We start from the raw sequence: 12,733 nt of genomic DNA, 5'->3' as shown, positions 1-12,733 counted from the left end.
AACAGCCAATACTAATTCATAAAAGAAGAAAATGGTGAAAAATGCTAAAATATGCTGATGAAATACGCTAAAATGCGCTGAAATTTTTTTAGAGGAATTGCTGGCGAATTGCACATACCCATAAAATAAGAAAAGAAAAACACTATACTACCTCTACTACAGAACATAAACATTAAACTTAACAGTTACATATACAGTTACTACAATACCTTCACACACATAGAGAGTGTGTGAGAGAGACAGAGAGAGACCAAGATAATTTTTGAGTTATTATTAGAGTTTGGTTTAATATTGGTGAAGATCTTTAGATTTAATAAGCTTATGATTAAATTTTGAAGATTGGCTTTCATAGTTGGACATGGGTTGCTCACTTGCTCTACAAACCTTTGGGCAAATCAACTGATACAATCCTCATTGACTTGGTCATGTGCTTTTGGAATCTTAATAGGAACTTATAAATCTCGTGATTGGTTGATTGATTTGCTCCGAATGTGTCCTGTGTGTAAGAGAGAGAGAGAGAGAGATTAATTATCCTAATCAAACAAGTTATTTGTAACGCCCTTCATATTCCTTGCAAATTAATATTTGGTTCTCTTTACAAATCCAAACAAAAAAGCATACAGGTTGGAAGCCAAGGAGCTCCATTTAGAAAGAATCAAAAGTATAGAACTCAGGTAAACAGACAAAATTCTTGAATTTAAGAATGAACTCCAACATTACCACTCACAGGAGCCCTTCCGTCCTCTTTCACAAGACTCTGTCTTCCTTCTTCTTTTTTTCTTAATTCCCTCCAATACAATTGAAAGTTGTAAGCCTGGAACAAACTTTATTGGATCCACAATGCAATAGGATGTGGCCTTCAGTTGCTGCAAGGTCTGCAAGAGAAACAAGTCATAAAGAGACAACTTCAACAATTTCAGATTGCTTGTGGTGATTCATCAGCTGCATTTAGCAGAGATAACCACAAATGATAATAAATTATTTCTACAGTCAAACGATTAAATAAAGTTCTAAGAATCCACCAAAACCACACCCTAAAAAAAACTGATATCACACTGAGTAAGAAAGACAACAATGAATAGTAATGATAAAGTAACGAGATGAAAAAAGAACAGGTGGCAATGTATCATGTAATAAAGGCCCTCAAAGAGCTCAGTACCAAACAGGCACAGCTAAGGATTAGTGCACTCAAAGGAACATGTCATCATCCAAGCGGGTTCAAGTGCCTGAAGAGCGTCGGTTGAATGACGGACCAATACCTGAGTACATAGTTGGCTAACAAATAAATCTGTTCTGGTTGAAGCTCTTGCTGCAGTCACTGGGCTTTCATATTTAGTAGTAGAGCACCCAAACTGTTCTATTATGGAACTCAAGTTGCTTGAAGTAATCCAGAAATCACCACACATTACTTCAAAGAATATACTTCAGGATGTGTCCTATGACTAAATTTCATATACTTGGAGAATTTTCTATATTAAGAGTTAAAACATAAGTATGAACGTCGTAATATGGATTTTGCAAGTTCCAAATGACTTGGCTTATTCAGAAATATTAATAAAATGCGATCAATGGAAACTCCATCATATTTTACGAGAAAAAAACTAATCATAATTCCTAAACACCCCAAGAAATTTATCCACAAAAGTAATTAACCTAATTTTGAGACAACACCTAAAGAATAATTTAACAATATCCATGTTTCTTACATCTGTATTTGTTCATGTAGTTACCCATTGATGATAATTGTGTTGTCTCTGCAGGTCACTACTGCTTAGTGTCAATTAAGGAGAATGTGTCACTCATCCAAGAACAGAAAGGAGAGAGAGCATGAAACTAACCTCATTTTTACTTTCACAACCCATTTGAGCCATTAGCGACCTAGTAAAAATAACAAATTCTTTGGGTATGATCCATAAACTCCATCACAGGGCTCTAGTCTTGGAGTACAATCTAAACATCAGTAAGAAATATAAAATATAAATAAGCACTGATTTGTAAACTTATTTTGGTTAATGCTTAAACAAGAATGTGAAATATTACATTTCCAAACCTACCTGAACAAAGGTAAAATATTACTTTTCCAAACTTATGTATTTTGAATAAGAAACCAAGAAAGAAATGAGTGGGCTTTTGGTAAATTGTTGCATGCATACCTTCATTGCAAATTCCCTTCAAACTGCTCCCATATGAATTCTCTTCAGTATGCTTAGGTGTACTGATCTAACGCAAATCCAACTCTTCTCATGGTGCTCAGAAGCTATTAAGCTGTCTCATTCCCAATGCTTCTCCATGCCCAACGAGATGTGCCAACCTTGGGATTCTCTACTCCTAACTCCACAAGGTTCTAAGATGGAGCTTAACCTCAGTCTCGGTTAAGAATGGCGATGATCTATGTTTCATATGGCACACAATTCCATGGATAGTTTCATTCGAGATCGTGATGGACATTGCTTACGATCATGGCTTTGATTATGTTTTTCCACAATGTCCATACCCAGAGATCTTTGAATTCCAAGTAACAGAAAACAGATTCCCCTCACTCTCTATCCATAGAACTGATAGCGAGCAAGATTTAAATGTTTGTGTTTCATGGGACAAAATAAGTCACTATCGGTGATACTTGATCATGCAGGTAGTGGAAACTGCAACAATGAGCAACACCACAAGAACAAGGGTGAGAGCACCCATCTTCAGTGAGCTTTGGAAGAAAAATATATGACGTAACTGGAGAAAGCTGAAAAACCATCAACTGGCATAATGGGGCTACCTTGCAAGAAGTTGGTGAGTAAAACATTTTCTCGATGATGCTACAAACTCAAAAACAATAATCTGCTTATCAAGCAACTGATTGTACTGCCAAATAGAATGTGAGTAGTTGAGCTTAAAATGGAAAACATAATTTATCTATCAAAGTTTCTGCAATTAGGATGATCTTTTAATGGGGAATTAGAACTAAAATTGGAATACTCAAGTTAGGGAACTTCTGGAACCATGCTGTCTCAAGTATTTTGGATTTTAAATGACATGATTACAGCTCCTGCAAATCCCCCACCCCACTTTTCTGTTTCATGTGTTCAAAACACAAGCAAATCATCTCACCTAAAGAAAGAGTTCCAATCTTGTCTCTGCAATCCCCATCAAACATAGTTTTGAATGGTAATACTTTGCCTCTCAAGATTCCCAAGTTCTATTAACAGCATGGTTCAAAATTCTGGTTCGAAATTTTGCGAAATATTTCGGTTTCAAGAAGCCGTGAAACAAAGCCAGGGTTGATTTCTGTCATTTCAATTTATTTTGGCAAAATTTCAAGCTTTCTCTCCCTTCTGCCTGAACTCCAGAACTACTAGAAAACCTCAATTTTTTTGTGGCAAAGTCCTTCATTTTACTACTGAAGCATCCACTTCAACATTTGGGTGCATTTGAAGAATCATTTGACCAAATTTCCTCAAATTTTTTATTTTGCACCTATAGGCATGTTGTGATGGACTTCGAGAGATTCTTCAAGCAAAGGATGACATGGCCGCCATATGTTATAGGGTCCAAAGCCAAACTACCACCTTTGATGTTCTTTTTTTTCCAATTTAATGCTTCAAACATATGTTAACATGCTTAAATAGGCAATCCCTATTAATTGTCTATGATGATACTTTTGACATTGGAGTGTTATTAAATGGATTTTTTTCATTCTTAATACATATTTCAATTGCTTTTATTGAATGTTGTGTTTTCTATTACTAAATTATGTGTAGCATACGTTATATAAGAGAAAGGACACCAAAACATAACCATAGAATACCAACCTAGGGTCTGAAGCCAAACTAACATTTTGGGTGTGCTTTTTTATAATTTAAAGGTTAAAAATGTTTCGAGATGCTTAATTAGGGTTACTCTAAAGTTTCGAACCAAAATATGTCCATTTGATCATCGAAATGTACCATATTTCGGTCAAATTTTGACCGGAATCAGAAATATTTCAATTTTGACCTGGTTGAAACCCAGGTCCCAAGTCAAAGTCGAAATCTTGAACCACTATTAATCATAGTACTATATCTCACGATATATCGGTATCTCGGGCCTACCGAGATATCCGAAATATCCGAGATATCGCGAAATATGGCCGAAATATTGCATTTTTTCTGCAATATTTCGGGGGTCCATCTCGGGGGGTATTTGGCCATATCTAGGCCTGAAACTTCATGGACAGCCTTATTTAAACTTAATAAACACATTTAAACCATAAGATTGTAAAAATGTGAATTCAAATTGGTGTTTTGGGCTTGCACCCTTGATTGACATACGGTCGCCGACCCTAATGTATAAATAGTTAAATACACATAGATTAGGCAGTTAATATTTAATAATAGTATTTAACTTCATCACATATCAAGTTAAAGCCAATTCACATTGATGAGTGCCATGATTCTCATAAATTCCATAATATTCAATAACTCGCTTAAAGCCTTAAAGGCAATACACTAAGTGTCAAAGTTAGTAAGTCACAAGACTCGCAACTCGCAAGTCACAACTCACAAGTTCATAGATCAATGAAATCACAACTTAAGTTACAAATTACAAGTGCTAAACTGCTAATAGTAGTTGCTGTGCCTCCCTGGATCAATCCCACTCATGCCTCGCTGGAGTCGACGTCCATTGCTCTCTGTTTGAAGGATATATGTGGACCACGGTATAGAATCGGAGAAGAAACGATTGTAGTCATCCACAAGTGTCACGTAAATGGAATCATCAACATACTGTAGGTAACCTATCCTAGGATATAAACTACGGTTACCAATCGATCCAGTCCGTGAAGAAGATGATCCACTGTGATATGATGTTGGCGCCGGCGCAAGAGGCGATGGCATTGGCTGCATGTATGGCTGGTGAGGTTGGTAGCTAGGTCCGCTAGGGTATGCAAAGATGTTATCTACAAAAGATGATCCAGTATGTCCCTGGGACTGGGGTGTAGTCATAGTCCCCTACCCCACTAAACGCCCATATGATGATGATCCATATCCATATCCACCGTAAGGTTGTGATGCACCATAATCCGGTGCCAATGGAGTGGTATGTGCGAAAATTAAAATAATTATTTAAGAGCAGAAAAATAAATCCGACACCGTGAAGCCGTAGACCGGCCATTGGTGTCTAACATATATTTAATTCATTACCATCTAAGTCATATTACCCCTAATTATTTCCTATTTTAATTGTAGGAAAATGAATTTTTAAAACCAGAAAAAAAAAAAAAATACATATGGAAAAAATTTCGACACCGTGAGGCTATAGATCGGCCTCCTGTCTAACATATATTAATATCATCACCATCCAACAAAATTTGTACATAGTCTTTTCAAAAAATAGTTTTAGAGGAATAGAATTTACCTTAAATAGTGGAAAAAGGCTTGGATGATGAGCTTAGATGACCCTCCGATGAGTTTACCGGCGAAAATCCGACAACAATGTGCTTGAACAATGGCTAGAGTGTTGGATGAGAGCTTGGAAGAGTGGAAGAATAGGCAAAAGACTGAAATTCCTTAGCAAATGCAGCTCTCGGTCGAAATATGGACCGAAATCTGCGAAATCTTGTATTAAAGCCCCCCTTCACGTGACACTTTAAGCCAAAATACCATATTTCGTCGATATCTCACGAGATATCGACGAAATATGGTATTTTTTCATTTCGACCTGATTTCGCATCTCGGTAAGCTCGAGATATACGAAATTAAGCGATATTTCGGCGAAATATCGCGAGATTTTGAACCATGCTATTAATATAACTAAAATTGAAACCATCCTCTCCAGCAATAATGCCATGGTAAATTTTTTTTTTCTATTCATAGCATGTAGGAAAATCTGATTTCTTAGAGTTCCATAACTGAACCAAATACAGTTTCAGGTCATTGAGGTGGGTTAGAGAGAGAGAGAGAGAGAAGAGAGTTCAAGTTTTGAATTTGTTGACACCCTTCTAAACCATTGGAGAGCCAAACACACCATACTTTGAAGTCCAACTATGCAAGGGGAGAATGAGAGAACTAAAAACCGAGCTAATGAGGGTGAGTTAAGGAAACTGATAGGACCTGAAAATGGGAAGTGAGGGAGAGATGAAAAGGAAGGTTCTGGGAAGATGGGAGGAAAGGGGGAGAGACAATGGAAAAATATCTAGTGAGATGTTCCAATGTCTTGATAGAAATGAAGAGTAACACTTTCAGTACCACTAGACATTGAAATGAAGAGTAACACTTTCAGTACTGTTTCCCTACTTATGTATTGGGCAGCTAACAGCAAACCTCCATGCTCATTCAAGCTGCATATCCAGCCTTGCTTCATCTGAAGGTGCAATCGTCTCCTTAACCCATGTGTTAGGGTAGAAGATATAGAGCTGCAAAGATGAAAGAAAATCAGTTTTTGAGTATAATGATGTTACCACTGTTATTATTTGTGTTGTGTACAGTGCAGATGGGAAGCAGTTGATTACCTAAAATCAGTTTTTGAGTATAATGATGTTACCACTGTTATTATTTGTGTTGTGTACAGTGCAGATGGGAAGCAGTTGATTACCTATATTACAGTTGGGACAAATCGATAAAATAGTGGCTAATGCATTTTGCGGTGCTGCTGTGGTGAATGGATTATGGATGAGCAGAAATTTCTGATAGATGCAAAATATACCACTATCTCTGTGTGGTATAATATATTGTCCAATGCTGCAACCGTTTGAGCAATGACAACAAGTGCTGCAACAGCAAAATCCAATTTATCCATCAGATCAAAGTAATAATTCTGATCGTATTGGTTTTTCACCTTTTAAAATAGTTAAATAATTCAGTAAATGTCTCCTTTTGTCATTTGACCAACAAAGAAAAGCATGCTGAATCCTGAGACCTGGCTATACACCCTGTGAACTGTACCAATGGTTCAATTCCCATACCCATGCCATGTTGTGTCGACAGAGGTACTACATTGGTACATGAAGTGTCTGGGTAAAAGCGTAAGTCTCAAAGGCCAGCTTTTTATCCGACATGACTAGGGGAAAGACAATCAACTAGAAAAGAAAAGTCAATCTAACACCACTACCTCTGCCCAAGGGAAATCTAACCACAACATTAGAAATAGAATTTGAAAAATAAATAAATGCAAACCTGTGCAAAAGCTGAAGATTTGAGCATGCTTCGAAGAGAAGAAAAATAATAAGCCCCTCCCAATCACCTGAGAAAAGATATTTCAAAAAGATCAAGAGTAAGTTATATATTACAGGGGAAATAGTGCCACAGAAAAGAGGATGGTGAAAGTGTATAATATTGGCGATTGATATATTTTAAGAATATCGTCATTTCTGACAAAAGAAAACAGCTCACGTAGAATAAACATTGTATGCTTGCACCATAATAAATCAACAAGAAAGGCAAAATATCATGCAAAGTGAGAAACTCAATTCCTGGGGCAACCAAACACAATTTTAAAGACACCATGCAACATTATTAAATGATATTATATAAGATAACTTTAGCAGAGGCTCCAGTGAAATGTCCTTCTAGCAAAGAAATAATATAATCAATTTAAATAACTGAAACAATAATAATATAAAGATCAAATTAAGTAATATTTAAGGATTGAGAAACATAGAATCAATCTTGGTGCAGTAGTTCAACGTACCAGTAATCTCTACACGAACATATGCCACCTTCAAAATGATGAAAGCGGTATGCATCTCGCACCACAACAACCCGATTAGAAACCTTAGAGACAAACTTCATCCAATTATGGCAATCATTACAAACACGAAGATTCTTAATTACACGTATTGGTATTGCAGGGGACAAACTAATGAGCCCAAAAGAAACTGCTAGCTTTTCACTGTGAATATAAGCAGTCGGGTCCTTGTTCCCTTGCTCAATATCATGCAAAAGACTACAATGGTCCTGCACATAACCAATTTCAGCTAACCGTTCATTCAGATCCTCTAAGAATTCGTATATCTTATCGGATAGTGGGTGCAAACGGTCACCAACAAAAAATGAATGAATATTGTTCTCAGCTTCAATCCAGCTACGACCAGGCTCCTTCTTTACCCCTCTTTCTTTCATCATCTGCCTCGTTTGATCCCTACGATCCCATTTCCTAGCCACTGCATATATATTTGATAGGAGAACGTATGTTGCCGAGTCTTGTGGCTCCAATTCCACAAGATGTTGAGCAGAAAATTCCCCAATTTCAGTATTCTTATGAACTGCAGAAGCACTTAGAAGAGTCCTCCAGATCATTGCATCTGGTTCAATTGGCATCTCCTTTATGAATTTCCTTGCATGATCCAACATGCCAGCCCGTCCAAGAATATCAACAACACAAGCATAATGCTCTGGTCTTGGAACTATACCATGTTCATCATTCATGGACTTGAAGTAATTGAGCCCTTCTCTTACCAAACCCACATGACTGCAAGCAGACAGAACACCCACAAATGTAACATGGTTTGGTGAGAAACCTTGTTGTTTCATCTCCTCAAAGAGATCCAAGGCTTCACTACCACATCCATGTTGAGAATAACCTGTGATCATGGCATTCCATGATACTTCATTTCTCTCAAGCATTTGAGAAAACTGCCTCCTGGCATCATCAATGTTCCCACACTTAGCATACAATGTAATTAAAACATTACCAGCCTCAATCTCATAGTCATAACCAGTTTTTATCATTCGGGCATGGATCTGCTTCCCTGGTTTTATGTCGGCAATATTAGCAGCAGCGCTAACTGCGGAACCAAAAGTGAATAAGTTAGCATCCAAACCTGCTTGATTCATCTGGACAAACACCTGTAAAGCATCTTCACAATGGCCACTCTGTGCAAATCCTGATATTAATCCATTCCATGATATTTCATCTTTAACATCAATTGTCTCAAACGCAGAATATGCCTCTTGTAGTCTACCACATCTAGCATAAAGGCTAACAAGAGCATTCCCAATTGAAAGATCCATTGAGTAACCAGAAATGCAAGATTGAGCATGAATTTGTTGTCCTAGGTTTAATGCTTGAATTCCAGCACATGCACTGAGAGCGCTGGATAATCCTATGTTATCTGATTGAATCCTTCGAATTTGCATTTCTTCGAAAAGTCTTATAGCATCAACATAGAACTCATGTTGTGCATACCCTGCAATCATGGCTGTCCATGAAACCACATCATCTTCGATGAGCCCTTCAAGGATTTCCCTGGCAACCACCAATTTTTTGTGTTTAGCATACATATCAATAAGCACACTGCAGACATATACATTATGCTCAAAGCCAGTTTTTATGACATGGGCATGGATCTGCTCTCCAAGATCAAGGGCTCCCAAAGAAGTACATGTTCTAAGTATACTCGGATATGTATACTGATTAGGCTTCATACCAGCAACTTGCATTTGGGAGAATATCTCAGACGACTCTCTTAGATGACCCAACTGCCCATAAGCCACAAGCATAACATTCCAGAGAACTACATTTTCCTTAGCTGTTATATTGAAAAATTCATGGGCCGTTGCTATGTCAGAACACTTAACATATAAGTCAAGCAAAGAACCTTCAATAATTATATCAGAAGAAATCCCTGCCTTTACAGAATAGGAGTGGAGCTGTTTTCCCTTGTCAAAAGCCCCAACAGAGGCACAGACACTCAAGAGACTTGCAATGGTAACACAGTCTGGTTTCAAGCTTGTAAGCTGCATCATGCCAAACAGTTGAAAAGCTTTATCACTTTTCCCCTGTTGTGCAAGCCCAGATATAAGCGAGTTGTAGGTGATTCCATCTCGATGGTTCATACCAGTGAAAATCTGCTCAGCAGCTATCAAGTTGATGCAACGGCAATATAGGGTGATGAGAGCATTGCACACGAAAGTTTCAGAAGAGAACCCCATCTTGAAAACTTGTGCATGTAGCTGCTCTCCCAGCCTGAAGAAATCAATTTTAGTGCAGGCACTTAAGACACTTGAGAACACATAAGGTGTTGGTTTAATATTTAATTTCCGCATTTGGCAGAAGAAGAGGAGAGCTTCTTCTTCACGGCCATTTTGAGCAAAACCAGAGATCATAGCTACCCAAGAGATACTACTCTTTGAACATAATTCTTCAAAGATAAATTGAGCTGAATCTACAAATCCATTCTTTGAAAACAAATCAATCAAGGGGTTACAAACAACTGGATAAGTAGCAAAACCCTTACGAATAATCTTCGCATGGATCTGTTCAATAAAATGGATAGCAACATTGGCACCAACACATGCCCTTAAAACATTGATAAAAGTGCCTTCATCAGGGTTCACATGGTCCGCTAGCATCTGTGAAAATAAACTCAATACCCTACGATTTGATTTCCTTGCAAGAGCCCCAGAAATAATACTATTCCAAGAATATACACTTCGTTGAGAAAATGTAGCAAGCACCTCAATAGCGTCATCTAAGTCACCATAACCAGAATAAATATCAATTAGTTCATTACACAAACTGGGTTCACTATCAAAACCCAGTTTCAAAATCCTTCCATGTAGCTGCTTAGCATGTGTTAATGACCCAGAGTTCTGACATCCCTTCAGAAGCCAAAGATAGGTATTAAAATCAGCAGGAATACCATGGATTTCCATCGAATGAAGAAAATAAAATCCCTCTTTTCTGAGATTTCCACTAACGTCTTCTCCCATTTCTCCATCCGAGAACTTATCGAAACCATGGCAAATTGCAGTACTGATATTACCAACCGAATTGAGTCTACCAAAATTTGCCACAAACAACTGGAATATTTCCAAGATAATTAGGAAAACATATAGAACAAAATCATGAACAGATTGAAACTAACTGGAGTATTAAGTGATGGTGGTACCTTTCGGAAATTTGCAAAAGCTGTCTGCTCTGTGAATTTTCGTGGGAAGAGAGACGACATCCAGGAGTTTGAGAAGGACCCATGTAGGGAAAAAGTGGCTGGAACCATAAGCATTAAACCTGAGTTCCTGTAATGGAGGTATAAGACTTAAAATAATTGCAGTAACTACCAAGAAAAACCAAAATTATAAAGTCAGTTTAAATAGTTACACCAAGGTCCTTGGCTATAGGACTTGAAAATTTCGGATCTGGATCAGAAAACAATAGGGTTCTAAGTTTTGAGTGGGATTTATGGCCGCTGCAGGTTCTGTTTTCCTGAGAAACTGAGAGAAGGCTAAGAATTGACATGTTTCATTAGCTAAAGAATCCATCTGGAATCTCGACAGAGATCGAAATGTAACCCCCAATTTTTAAATGTGCAACCAACCCTTACCCAACTGTGTTCAAACCATGAAAAAATGGAAAAGAACAAAGTAATCCCCCCCCCCCCCTTTTTAAAAAACAAGAAGTTTACACCCAATTCGTTGGTAACTCAGCTATCAAGTAATCTTTACAGTAATCTATTCCATAAAGCTCGACCAACACACCTTCACCAATCCACCAATATGCTTTCTCTGTCTCTGTGCCTTCCTCTCAAGCACTTCGAAAAATACGTCTGTAAAACAGCAGCATAGAATCAAAAACCAAAAATGGATATTGAAGTATGAAATGGGAAGATTGATGAGAAAGAAAGAGAAGGTGAAAATGAGGGGAGGAGATTCAAGAACGAAGAAGGGAAGACAAAGGACGCGGGAGTTGCCACACAGCTCCAGATTTTCCTTTGGTTTGAAAAACTTTAACCTGCTAATTTATCCTTTGGGTATAGTTGACGTTCATCATGATTAGATTGGGATGAGGTAGGCCCAGAGCAGGCCACACACTTTTTTTTTTTATGCCGACGAGGAAAAAGCCCAGTCCATTAAGGGCCTTATGCCGGGAAAGGACTGGCTGCCCTTCCTAGAATATCTACATGGCTACATGCATCTTGTATTTTCATTAGGAAAAGAATAATTTCAAGGGGCATACGAGTATCTGTTGGGTGCGACTCTGGAGCATGATTAGCACATGCACGACAACATCAACAAGGGTGGGATTTTTGTATTTCATGGGATAGGACGGTCATTATGTCTCATGTTTTGTCTGGGCGCAGGAGTCATGCTCCTGAACAGATTCCCTATTTTTATATAGGGAGAAAGAACGTTACCTGGTCATGTGCGGCACGTGGCCCTTGCACCGAGACACAGGGCCATACAAAATGACTGTCGTGCGGTCGTGCCCCCATGGAAAGTGGAAATCCCGAGGGGCGACGGTCATTTCAAATCCACAAGGTAGAAGATAAGGATGAAAACTATCAGATTTCAGTAGATTTCAAGCTGGCGATTACAAACTTTAAAGAGATACTCTGCTCTATGAATGTAACATCTGAATCAATGCAGGCATCTAGAAATTTACGCAACTAAACGCTATATATATATATATAATAGGTCAGATACAATTCGAAATTCAAAAAAATACTAAAATTCAAATTTCAAAAAGTGTACCAAAATTCAAATTTCAAAACTTCAACAGGCATTTTCGCCTTTGAAACGCGTCCGAACGGCCAAAAAAAGCATACAACATTACCTAAGACACTAATTCCTGAAGAGTTCGTCACAATCTTTGATTTGATATATAATTCGTCCTATTGCGCTTAATACCTCCGACCAGTCTGACTGTCCGGATGGATTTCTATTGGTCCAAGCAGCTCAAGAACTCATTTGATATCTCCTCTACATCATTGCCTAAAACCCTGCCGGGGTTTCAAGTATGCTTCCAAATTGATTTTAATTTGCTTTAAGAA

General features: G+C 37.9%; 1 protein-coding gene across 6 annotated transcripts; it reads right to left on the bottom strand.

The window, feature by feature from the left end:
- Window positions 1-624: 624 nt before the first annotated feature.
- On the bottom strand, window positions 625-11,292 carry LOC122656387 (pentatricopeptide repeat-containing protein At4g13650). 6 transcript variants are annotated; one of them, XM_043850876.1, is made up of 7 exons: window positions 10,856-11,292; window positions 7,654-10,766; window positions 7,140-7,206; window positions 6,559-6,734; window positions 6,288-6,379; window positions 2,154-2,642; window positions 625-875 (listed from the first exon to the last, which is right to left on the bottom strand). In XM_043850876.1, exons 1-3 carry the CDS (start codon window positions 10,967-10,969, stop codon window positions 7,203-7,205), a joined length of 3,231 nt encoding a protein of 1,076 aa, XP_043706811.1. In that variant the 5' UTR covers window positions 10,970-11,292; the 3' UTR covers window positions 625-875; window positions 2,154-2,642; window positions 6,288-6,379; window positions 6,559-6,734; window positions 7,140-7,202. The 6 variants fall into 6 exon arrangements, with proteins under 6 accessions (XP_043706811.1, XP_043706810.1, XP_043706812.1 ...); XM_043850875.1 differs by lacking the exon at window positions 6,559-6,734; XM_043850877.1 differs by lacking the exons at window positions 6,288-6,379; window positions 6,559-6,734 and having other exon boundaries at window positions 2,154-2,389; window positions 2,495-2,642.
- Between the last annotated feature and the right edge of the window lie 1,441 nt (window positions 11,293-12,733).

This window comes from Telopea speciosissima, chromosome 3 (assembly GCF_018873765.1).
Source record: "Telopea speciosissima isolate NSW1024214 ecotype Mountain lineage chromosome 3, Tspe_v1, whole genome shotgun sequence".
In the NCBI taxonomy this organism is placed as follows: Eukaryota; Viridiplantae; Streptophyta; class Magnoliopsida; order Proteales; family Proteaceae; genus Telopea; species Telopea speciosissima.
This window is presented reverse-complemented; position numbering and strand designations above follow the sequence as displayed.

Bases quoted from the DNA above. Each gene is read 5' to 3' on its own strand.
- LOC122656387 (XM_043850876.1), bottom strand. From the start codon at position 10,969: ATGCTTATGGTTCCAGCCACTTTTTCCCTACATGGGTCCTTCTCAAAC. The intron at 10,767-10,855 runs GTACCACCATCA...GAAATATTCCAG, and splicing joins CTTTTGCAAATTTCCGAAAG to TTGTTTGTGGCAAATTTTGG.